The following is a 12,160-nucleotide window of genomic DNA, read 5'->3' on the forward strand; positions in this document are numbered from 1 at the left end:
GTTTCCATTGCTGAGTTCTTTTTTTTTTAAATAACTTCATGCACCACACAAGTACAACTCAAAAATTCTCATTCTTTCAAGGATGTCACACCTAGTGGAAGGTATTCTGCACTAACATAATTATTTTGAGATTTCCAGTAAATACGTAGTCCTCATAAAAAGTATCTAAACAATTTTGGCCTAAGCGGTTATACATTAACCATGTAGGCTTCATCAGCTTCTGACATCACTTGTTCTTGGCAAACTTGTGAGCTGACAAGTTTGAGCATGCAGTCACTTCCCTCCATATTTGTTTCGATGAAGGCTTGCCCTTTGGTGCTACTCTGGATCCACCCTCGTTTCCTGTGATTACCACTAAGGGCTTCAAGGCACACACCCTCAGGAAGACTGTTCATGCACAAACCTGGTTCTTTCACACTTTTACTAAGACAGACATTGAAAGCAAGGATGGCATAGCAGGCATGTTGGTTACAGAAGTACTTTATTAAATAGCTTTGTAAGTATTCATCTTGTTGACATTTCCATATCCTCTTCTGCTGAATTAGCTCGGGGAGCATGTCCCCTTCTCATGCATACCCCAGCCCAGCAAATCGGAACTTCAGCAGCGGATGAAATGGACATTTCCACTAGGTGGACACGGAATACATCCCCTGTGCTCTGTCCTATCTTTCCACCCTTCTCCATGTATTTTACTCAGTAAACTACTGGCTCAGCATGTTGGCCACCTTAATCAACCTTCCAATATCAGCACTTAAAAGGTATACAATACAAATAAGGCACTGTAAATCCAAGCAGTTAGGCTGGCGATTGCTGCTGTTATGCACCATACAGGCAGACGCAATGGCTTCACTGTAGCTTTCTAAGTTAACTTTACTGAACTTTGAATTTAGAGAAGGCAGAATATAAACACAGACTAGCATCTTTCTTATGTGCTTCACGCCTCTGCTTTTTTGTGTTACTAAAATAAGTATGTTGAACCTAAATGAAGTAAAAGGAAAAGGAAATTGTCACACTAATTTCATTTCACTGTCTTTTTAAAGGTATAGCAAGATTTTTTAATTGCATTACGAGTTGCTACTTATTTCGATCTTAATGTTAATTTCTCATACTCCAATTGGACTACAACTGTTCCCTCACCCACAGCTATCAAGGCCTTATGGCAACTTTGGAAGCTCTCTGAACTGAGTAAATGCTATGCATTGCATTATTTCTTAATACATTTTCATGGCTGCCTTTAACCTCTATAGTTCCTCATTAAAGCCAGCATCTCTCTTGTGACCACATTTAAAGACCTTGTGGTAATGTATGCCTAACAAGAAAGATGGGTACCTTGTAGTGCTAGTATGCTCTAAGTAAATTGTTTTATGCAAAAATTGCTGGCATAATTGTCTGACAAATACTGCATCATGTTTGCTATTTTGCCTTCTGTTTCAATTTCACTGCATCTATACATTTTACCAGTGCATGAGTAGGGTTCAAGGCTGTTCTTTAAAATGCTCATGAGCACTTATCATGATCAGTTCCCCATATAAGTGGTTTTGCTGATGAGAATACAGGAATACGAGCAAAATTGACATGGAACCAACATATAGATAACGTCTGCATGACTGCCTATCAAAAGTTATATTTTCTGAGAAAAAAAAACTGGAACATGCATCACGTAATGTAAAACTTATTGCATACACCGCCTTTCATTAGGATGATACTAGAATATTCAGCCGTTGTTTGGAGTCCCCATCAAGTGACGCTTAAGAGGAAGTTGGAAAGGATACAGAGTCTGGCGGCACATTTTATTTGTTCGACATACCGAAGGAAGGAATCGGTCACGCTTATGTTACAGCGTTGCAACTTCTATCTTCTTGAGGTACGTAGGAAAAAAATATAGGCTGAAGGTGCTTTATCAAATAATGCAGGATCAACTTTAGATTGATAAGCTCAAATATCTACATGCTCCAGGCAAAAGATACCCGCGAACTAACCACGACTACGTCATAAAGCCAGACCATACCAACAGTGATACATATCGATACTCATTTTTCCTGGATGCGATAGAAATGTGGAACCAATTTCCAAACGCTACTGTTAGCCTAAAAGATGTCACCGACTTTGAAAATGCTGCTGAGGCATATTTATGGGAGTTTTTGATTTAGTTTTGAAGTGCCAAGTGATATGTGCTACTTGATGTTCATTGTACGTATTTTGATAAATGTCAGAAGTGTGCTGAACAGCATTCAAGTGAACATCTTATTCACTGTGAATTGACAAGTGTTAAGCAACTTTACGTACATTGACATTGTCCATATTTGATTTATGTAATTGTATTGTCCTCTCTGTTATGACGCTCTATGAGGGTTGACAGTATTAATAAATAAATAAATAGACAACGAGGAATGTGGGTAAGTACACTTTATTTTCAGCACACGTTTTTTTAATGAACGGCTGTTATACTGCTAAAATCTGCACATTTAATAAAAGTACACTGCTCTGCTTCATCACTCCATGCTAAGTGCAAGTATCCTGTACCAGGAAGTCAAACCAAGACGTGGGATGTTCAGTCTGTGAAAATAAAAACGAGTTTGAAACATTAACGTGCAAAAACTAAAGCACACTCAAGAAAATAAACACAGCACAGGAACACATCCAATGAATCAGAATTACCTTTGAGAGCAAACATATAGTTTCTATGGCACAGTGAAGAAACCTTATTCCTCCGGCTTTTTTTTGAGCGCGAGAAAATATGAAAGTGCATGCGTTCTCCCCAAATTGTGTATCTCTCACCTTTTCACACACAACAAAGACGGAAGAAATCAACAGTTCAGAAAAAAAAATGGCCGTGTAAACATTACCTGGCTTACGAGGTCGACAAACCAACGGTTCAAAGCATCACAGCCACGTCCGAAATAGCGCCGAAGGCCGGCCAGTACACTTAGGCGCCTCGGCGCGCGTAATGTAATAGGAGACGGCAGGTGCACGCGTACACCATTAAGGAACACATATTATATATGTCGGTGAAAGCGGTCACTCTTCAGTTCTGACATGCTTCACCGCGTAACACTAGTCTACTGCGGCGAAGCTGACTTCAGGACGCCGATTTCTTCAACTCATCTAGCGAGGCAGGTCCGTTTATCACGCTTGGCAGCGTTTGACATTTTCTGCATTAATTTCGTTTGTTCTTTTTAATTTTATTATCACAGTGACCCTGTATCACGCAGTTGCAGAGCTAGTGCAGCGTCGTAGGTGCGTTAGGAAAGGTAAGCGTGTATGCAGCAGGCACGGGGGCATTGGCTCTTGTTTGGAAACTTCAAGAGACGCTCTTCCGCGCAGCGATACCATTTGTATTATTAAAAGAATGCAGGTGATGATTAAATGAGCCGCAGCAAAGCTATAAAAAAGCAGTAGTAATGCTGTTCTAAGATCCTCTCGCTCGAGCGAGATGGTCTTAGAAAAAAAGCGCGATGTAACGCGATCTGACGGAACAGCTCGTCATGCCAGTCTTACGTCCTCGTTCTTACGCGCACCCTCCCCTGCATCAGACTACTGAATGGTTCTGTGCACGCACTGACGATCCTGATGGACTCTATAGGCAATACCACTCACATGAGCAGCTCCATATAAGATGCCACGGCCCATTCCACATGCCGGTGGCAATTTGACGCGGCTATGAGGCAAAATATGCGCACAAGGTACGTAATGGTAACGCATCAAACAGCTCACAGCCCCAATCCTTTATTACACGCATATAGCGTGGAAAGATGAATTACTCACGCTCTAAGTGGGCACGGAATACGAACCGTTTCGCAGCGCAGCCGGCTCCGAAAGACAGACGCCATGGAAATAACCGGATGTGACATCATGGGTTATAGCGGACGTGACGTCATGGGTGAACGTAGACATTTCGGGCACCTTTCGTCTGCTGTGCCCCGGGCACAGCAGACACTGCCTTCGATATCTGTGTGTCACTTATTTTAGCAAGCTGTTTCTGGGCGCTGAATTTTGATCCTACCTACTGCATATGCGCTTGCAGGCAACTATATTATCGAACCTAACCGAAATGTCGTGGGTGAAAAGCCCGAAACAGAAACCACAGGTCACTACATATAGCCATTGACATCAACCGCGCCAACCAAAAAAAAAAAGAATAATAATAAAATAGGAGGGGGGGGGACAAAAGGCTAGGTGGCGCCAGCCGCCGCCCGTTACAAAGGGTATAGCCGCCATCCATCCATCCATCCATCCATCCGAAAGTAGCAGCGTAGTAGCAGTGCGTTGCCTCGTGTTGTAGTCTGCGCTTGAGCCCTTGAACGTCTCCTTTAAGTTTATAGCAGTGTATATTCGCTTGTACATCAGAAACATGCAAGCACTTCGCCGGCCCTTTCAAAGTGCTGTGATGTGTTACTTACGAACAGTACCGTGGCAAGCTCGTGCATCGAGTGACGCAAGTACCGCACTCTTACTCACTTAGCGCGGTCGGTTTTCGAAATACGCGCCTTCTACTGATGAGCTAGCTGCCCTTCTCAATACCATCATGATACCATTGTTATGTATGCATTTATGTGCGTTTGTCCCAAGCACGCAGGGGCGCAAAAGGCGATACTGCCCATGTCACAGGGGTTTGCGATACTGACAAAGCGTGAGCACTATTGTTTCGCCGGTATTAAGTAGCTAGAAATTGGTCCTTACGCCAATAGTCTCAAGTCCGCAAGCCTGTGCCTTTGCGCTGATCTGTGGCTGAAATAACGCTTTGTCAGTGGTCCAGGCGCCGCTCTGCCCACGTACGCTTTCACCGCGGTATCGGCCGGCTGTGACAGAAAGGAATCGAATCGAGAATTGGCTGCAGTCTTAGTGGTGAGTCAAGTGATGCTGAAGTCCGTAATGTCTCGATCCGAAATAACAGACGGAACACTTCGTTACAAGGAAGCAACATTTGCCGAATGAAATCTGTGGGCCGCAACGTTGAGGAAGATTAAGGCAGAATAAAATTAGAACAATGCTGCGAAATGAAGCGTGTGTACCATAATTTAGTTTTTAGAAAAAGAAGCATAGAAGAGCTTCCTGTTGGGCAATTCGGTATCCATTGATTATATACAGGGTCCTGTATATTTGGCTGCGCGTGTTCAAAAAAAGATTTTGCACTCACTGCTGCACTGTTCTTGCTCAAATTTTACAGATTTAACAGAAGACAAGCTGTTCCATTCAATGAGGGTGCGAGGTATAAAAGAGCGTGCATATTGTAATGTGTTGCATGGTATGCTCTTGATTTTGAAATGGTGATCCCAGCGTGGAAAGACAACAGACGGTGAAGGAACGCTTTGCATTCCTTGCTTAGCCTCTGTTAGGTTATTCGATGCATTCACGCCTGGTTATAGCCTGACCTCGGTATGGAAAGTCAGGGTTAGGTTTAGAGTGCAAGCTGCGTGTCATCACAGTTTGAGCACTTACGAGTATCGTACATGCACGAAGAGCTGTTCCCATATCTAAGGCTATGCTGCGGCGAGGCACCCCAACAGCTAAAATGGACAGGTATGGGGCTCAAGTTGTCACAATAGAGGCACAGGTTGTAATATGTGGACTCGAAAAACTAGGCACTCAACTCCACTTTATACTTACATAACGTAAAGTGCACTTGGTATGGTAGAGAAGGGTCGTTTTGAGTCATCATGCAAGTGTTCTGCAGCAAATAGTTACTGCTCTTGCGACGTGTGTATCCTATGGGTCTGTCTGACTATGTGGTCAACTCTGTGTGCTTGCAATCACACTCTTGATGAAGGCCGAAACCCGGCCGAAAGTCGAAATGAAATGTTTTCTTTTGCTTTTCTACGTGTGCCTGCACCTTTTTCAAATAATATACATGTGTGTCATATCATAAGAAGCCAACAAACACTGACACCAAGGACAACATAGGGGAAATTACTTGTGCTTAATAAATGAAATAAAGAAACGATAAAGTAACGGAAATTAAAGTGGATGAAAAAACAACTTGCCGCAGGTGGGAACCGAACCCACAACCTTCGCATTTCGCGTGCGATGCTCTACCAATTGAGCTACCACGGCGTCGTTTTCCCATCCATTTTCTTGGGTATTTATGTGTCCTAGTAGAACCCTGGGAGTGTTACCCAGCACCACCACTCACAGACCTTGGCGGCGGACGTGGAATGTCTTTTTTGCCGCAGGCGTCACGAGAACGTGATCTTTTAGGGTGAAGGCAACTGGTCAATAAACGCACATATGCTACCTGAAGGCATCAATGTTGCCGGATTCGAGACCCTCGTTATGTAATGAACGAGAAGAAAGGGGGTTAACCGAGGGGCCCGATTTTTATTAGTCATATCATAAGAAGCCAACAAACACTGACACCAAGGATAACATAGGGGAAATTACTTGTGCTTAATAAATGAAATAAAGAAACGATAAAGTAACGGAAATTAAAGTGGATGAAAAAACAACTTGCCGCAGGTGGGAACCGAACCCACAACCTTCGCATTTCGCGTGCGATGCTCTACCAATTGAGCTACCACGGCGTCGTTTTCCCATCCATTTTCTTGGGTATTTATGTGTCCTAGTAGAACCCTGGGAGTGTTACCCAGCACCACCACTCACAGACCTTGGCGGCGGACGTGGAATGTCTTTTTTGCCGCAGGCGTCACGAGAACGTGATCTTTTAGGGTGAAGGCAACTGGTCAATAAACGCACATATGCTACCTGAAGGCATCAATGTTGCCGGATTCGAGACCCTCGTTATGTAATGAACGAGAAGAAAGGGGGTTAACCGAGGGGCCCGATTTTTATTAGTCATATCATAAGAAGCCAACAAACACTGACACCAAGGACAACATAGGGGAAATTACTTGTGCTTAATAAATGAAATAAAGAAACGATAAAGTAACGGAAATTAAAGTGGATGAAAAAACAACTTGCCGCAGGTGGGAACCGAACCCACAACCTTCGCATTTCGCGTGCGATGCTCTACCAATTGAGCTACCACGGCGTCGTTTTCCCATCCATTTTCTTGGGTATTTATGTGTCCTAGTAGAACCCTGGGAGTGTTACCCAGCACCACCACTCACAGACCTTGGCGGCGGACGTGGAATGTCTTTTTTGCCGCAGGCGTCACGAGAACGTGATCTTTTAGGGTGAAGGCAACTGGTCAATAAACGCACATATGCTACCTGAAGGCATCAATGTTGCCGGATTCGAGACCCTCGTTATGTAATGAACGAGAAGAAAGGGGGTTAACCGAGGGGCCCGATTTTTATTAGTCATATCATAAGAAGCCAACAAACACTGACAGCAAGGACAACATAGGGGAAATTACTTGTGCTTAATAAATGAAATAAAGAAGCGACAAAGTAACGGAAATTAAAGTGGATGAAAAAACAACTTGCCGCAGGTTGGAACCGAACCCACGTGACGCGAAAACCTTCGCACGCGAAATGCGAAGGTTGTGGGTTCGGTTCCCACCTGCGGCAAGTTGTTTTTTCATCCACTTTAATTTCCGTTACTTTATCGTTTCTTTATTTCATTTATTAAGCACAAGTAATTTCCCCTATGTTGTCCTTGGTGTCAGTGTTTGTTGGCTTCTTATGATATGACTAATAAAAATCGGGCCCCTCGGTTAACCCCCTTTCTTCTCGTTCATATATGTGTGTGTGTGTCACACATACCAAGTAGCACTGGGTATGTGTGTCTCTAGAAATCTGCACGCACATAGGGCAGAGTGACTGCAATGTGCATCTCTCGAGCATTCAGGGAGCAACCCAAGCAGAGCAGTACAACATTCAAGTGGACCCTTGCACTATCAGAATTGTGAACTGAAATCTAGAACAGGGGTGCCTGGCCTTTGTTGCAAAGTACTTTCTCAAAAGGCAAATTGTTATGGTTAATATGGAATTGTATGCACTTTTGTAGCACAAAGCTTTTAATTTAATTTGTGCACAAGTCATGTACGATGACTATCCAAACCGCACTTTATTTCTTTTTGCCGTCTGCTTCATGAAAAAAGCCAGACACACGATAAGAGCTGCGTTGAGTCAGACAAGAATGCTTTGCATTAAGAGTGATTGGTAGAATCCTGTTTCAAATTCCTTCTCTTCAGTTGCCCCCCTCACATGCGAGCAGGTGTGCACCGCATGCAGCTGATAATTGAGGCACACACAGTAGGCGAGGTTAAGCTTTCCAACAGACTTGCTTGTAGTTTGTACTTCTGAAGAATTGCTAGACTTGCACCAGCTTTTTGGCATCCCTCCCTGTTCTTGCACAGAGATACATTGGTAATCCAGTGAACAATTTCTCAAAAGGCCTCCTTGTTGAATATGGGTCAGTGTAAAGTGGAACTCGAATGCAATTTGTGACAGAGTTTTACTGAGAGTAGCATCAGACAATGGTGCTACTCTCATGATTCTTGCTAAGTGTACATTCAGCAATTGCCACAAGTGGCATAAAAAAACAATAATTAGTGACACATTAGCGGGCAATGTTGCGTATTTGCAACATAGCAAAAACGGCAGTGAAATCAAGTGCTCCCGGCTTTTGGCGCTTTCTCTCCATGTTGCTGCATTTTTGCGACATAGATTCCAATGTTGTGCAATAATTTCTTGTCTCATGTACCACAGTAGCGAAAGCTAAACCCAGACAAGCATGAGTGTGCCATCAGTGATCTAGGTATTTTGAAAGTTGCAACCGAATTTCAGGGTGCAATGAAGCAAAACAAAATGTTATTAGTCACTGTTTTATTTTTTGTTGATTGAGTAAGTAGCACTATAGCAGCATTCTTATATCACAATAATTTGTTTGCAGTGGCAGACAGTTGCTGTTTCCAAAATGCAACAACGTGCATCATGCTTTCTCTTTGTCACAGAATGGGCAAACTAGATTGTACGCTTTTGCGACCAGGGACTGTCATGTGACAACAAAGAGAACAACTTGCAGGGCAGCAGTGCTGACCCTACAGAGAGTTCCTTCTTTTTTTGGTACTCGAACTTGTACGGACATGACGACATATAGACATGTTTTGTGAGACGTGTATCGAGTAAACACTTGTGCTGTACTGAGAAATATAGTAAACTGTAGTAGAATTGCACAAATGGCGCCCTTCACCCTTATGACATAGCTTAATATGAATTTTGCTTGACCACTGTTTAAGGAGGGAAAGAAGCAACTAAAATAAGGAGGAAGACTGAACAATGGATCAGTGGTGGAAGTGACCCAAATGAAGAAAATTCAAGGGACGCTTAGTTGTCCTTGCGTGGATGAATGCAAAAGCATTGCGCCCAATGCGTGATGCCTATGCTCGTTCAGTCATTGAGTAACTAGTTCTTGGGACACCTAGTTCTTGGTTTGGCTTTCACCAAAGGTCAAGGGTTTGAGTGCCTCAATTAACTTAACCTTAATTACACCACATGTTGTGGGCTTGAACCCCACCGAAAATCTTGGGATCGTGTGCCCTAATCAACTCTGTCTTGACTGTGCCCTAATTAACACCAACGGTCATGGGTTCGACTCTTACCAAAGGTTGAGCTTTTGCAGCCTCCTTGTACCATTGTGTGGTCACACTGACGCCTACAACGCCAGATTTTCCGCCTCATGAGCCATTTAATACCTTCGCATTAAAAATGGGTCCTTTGCTACCGTATACACCTTAAGATGTCAAAAGAGATCAAGAATCGTTACCCAGTTTTAATGCTTTATTTAAATACACATTAGATATCTTTGTTTCCTGACCGGCACTGGGTGCTTTGGTGGCAAAGCGGCAGTGGTGCAAATTGTTTTCCGGTTGAAAAGAATCTGCACGAGTAACCGCTAAAAGTGTTCAACCTAGCCCAGTGCCTCTTCTATTATTTCAGTGCCTGGGTAAACGCTCTCCCCAGGCCGTCGGGCGCCCGCGTCGCCGCCGCCGCATGGCGGCATTGTGTGAGTAGGATAGTAAGCTGGCACTGACGGGCCGCACGCAGTACGAAGCTCATGCAAAGCTGACAAATTCGTGTTTGCATCCGCGTTTGATTGCATTCCGATTTTTCTCAGGCTTTTGCAGGTACGTATTCCGCATGCAGTCTGCCCGGCTGCGCTCACAGTGCAAAACGTGTTTTCATATTTCGTAGTATTTGTTTTTTTTTTTTCTCAGGCATTTGCACGCACGTGTTGCACATGCAGCCTGTCCGTCTGCGCTAACAGTGCGAAACTTTGAATTCGTATTGTTCTTCTTTCAGGATTTTGCAAGCACGTGTTCTGCATGCCTCAGTATGTCTTACCGTTGCGTACCATTATGCAAATCGAACGGAAAGAAAAAGACTGTCGGGCTGGCCTTCCACGAAATACCAGCTACCACTGGTATACGCGAGCGGTGGCTTGCAGTAATTAGGCGGGGTAATTGGTTGCCTAATACAGCTTCAAAGTACACTAGAGTATGGAGCCGCCATTTCAGAACAGAAGACTTCACAGAAGTAAGAAAATGGCAGCTCAAGAAGGATACAGTTCCGTCAGTCTTTGCAGATTACCCTTCACATTTGCAGCCGAAGGCAATAATTAAATGAAGCATGGCAAGTATCACTAAACGTGACTGTGCTGCGAACGAACAGTCAACGAATGATTGCACCAGTAGCCATGCTGCCTCGCGACCGCTGTCATGTGCAACGCTGGCAACATCAAGTCCCGAAGCTGAAGAATCAGAGCCAATGGACACTACAAGCGCTACCTACGAAACAAGAGACAATCATGGTGTACAGTGCCAGAATGAATGCGTGCACAAGGCTGACCAGGCTGCCTCATGCGACAAAAGTGTCCACGTCGATGGCAATTCAGCCTCTGCTTTGCTCACTACCGAAAAGGCCAAATGGAAGAGAAAAGAAAGAGATCTGAGGAGCCAGATAGTGAGACTACATCAGACCATTGACAAGTACAAAGAGAAGCTCAAGAAACTGCAGGAGGATTCTTTGACTGCAGATGTTTCCTACATTAGAGAAAAAGCAGCAGAGAAAGAGGCTTCAGCATTGTTTCTTGTAGACCAAATTACTAATTACAAGAAAAAAAGGCCTACCTGGTCTGAAGAAACTACTCGACGTTGTGTGGTACTGAGGCATTTATCAACGAAAGCCTACGAACATATTCGAGGGGAGATGCTTTTGAAGCTTCCAGACCGAAAGACCCTAACCAACTATATTGGAACTACAAGTAGTGAGAGCAAGTCTTCAGCAAACTGGTGGAAGCTCGGGTGATATGTGAAGCCGAAAACTTTGACAAACAGCAATCAAAGGTCTGCTCGCTCATCGTTGAAGGGAACGTGAATTGCATGAAACTGCTTGGAAATGGCCTGCTTACCTACCGAATTGAACACCCCTGTGACCGCTGCAGGATTCTTTTCATTAGCTTTGATCCATGCCACGTGGCTGAAGAACGTAAGGTCACAGTTTCTATCGCGTGACTTTGGCCTGAAAGGTGAGATTTCTGCTTCACACATAAAAGACCTCTATGAACTGTAGAAAGGCTTGTGTGTAAAGCCTGTTTGGTTTTTAAGCAGGAAGCACTTTTATCCAAGTAACATAGAAAAGATGAATGTGGCAATAGCCGTCCAGCTCATGTCTCCAAGTGTAACCGCTGCCTTGGAACATCTCAAGGATCAAGCTGGACACACTTGTGCGCAGTCATTTTCAGCCACAGGCCCAACAATTATGTTCATGAAGAATGTTTATCGGTGGTTCGTGCTTCACGATGTCATCGACGCAGCACATACGCCACCATTTTTCGGATGGCCGCCAATTTGACGACAGTGCTGATCCGCGGCTTGAATGGCTTGAGGTCACTTTTCCTATGTACTTGGAGACATTAAAGAAAAGATCTGGACATGCCCGTGAATTCCTCACAGCTGAAATGTATTAAGCAATTCTGTTAACCACCTATTCGACAGTGGCGTGCATCGGATATCTATTGACAGAAGAGAAGTTTTCTTTTTTGCTCACTCGAAAATTCAACAGCGATCCAATTGAATCGCTCTTTGGAAGTTTGCGAATGTCATCCGGGTGCAACGACATGTTGGACGTTCGGGCTGCTCTGTCAGGTCTCGGAAAGCTACTGAAGACCGGGATTGCTGCGTCCAATGCAGCCTCCAGTATTGCCAACAAAGACTGTGGTGCAATGTCGAGACACATACTGTATGATGCACTTTCCTCTG

The 12,160-nt window shown here is 44.0% G+C and overlaps 1 protein-coding gene and 1 long non-coding RNA gene across 4 annotated transcripts in view; one reads left to right on the plus strand and one right to left on the minus strand.

Annotated features, from left to right (window-relative positions):
* Positions 1–2,391: 2,391 nt before the first annotated feature.
* LOC135898243 (uncharacterized) lies at positions 2,392–3,914 on the minus strand. The gene is made up of 2 exons (XR_010563294.2): positions 3,766–3,914; positions 2,392–2,556 (listed from the first exon to the last, which is right to left on the minus strand). It is a non-coding gene; the product is annotated as an uncharacterized lncRNA (long non-coding RNA).
* Positions 3,915–4,233: 319 nt separating this feature from the next.
* The window catches only part of LOC135898318 (probable enoyl-CoA hydratase), an 84,208-nt gene continuing 76,281 nt past the window's right edge, over positions 4,234–12,160 (plus strand). For all 3 annotated transcript variants that reach the window (XM_065427202.2, XM_065427201.2, XM_065427200.1), the window contains exon 1: positions 4,234–4,439. In XM_065427202.2, the coding sequence (XP_065283274.1) occupies positions 4,352–4,439 (88 nt within the window). In that variant the 5' untranslated portion in view covers positions 4,234–4,351. The remainder of the gene's footprint in view (positions 4,440–12,160) is intronic.

This window comes from Dermacentor albipictus, chromosome 5, assembly GCF_038994185.2.
Source record: "Dermacentor albipictus isolate Rhodes 1998 colony chromosome 5, USDA_Dalb.pri_finalv2, whole genome shotgun sequence".
NCBI lineage: Eukaryota > Metazoa > Arthropoda > Arachnida > Ixodida > Ixodidae > Dermacentor > Dermacentor albipictus.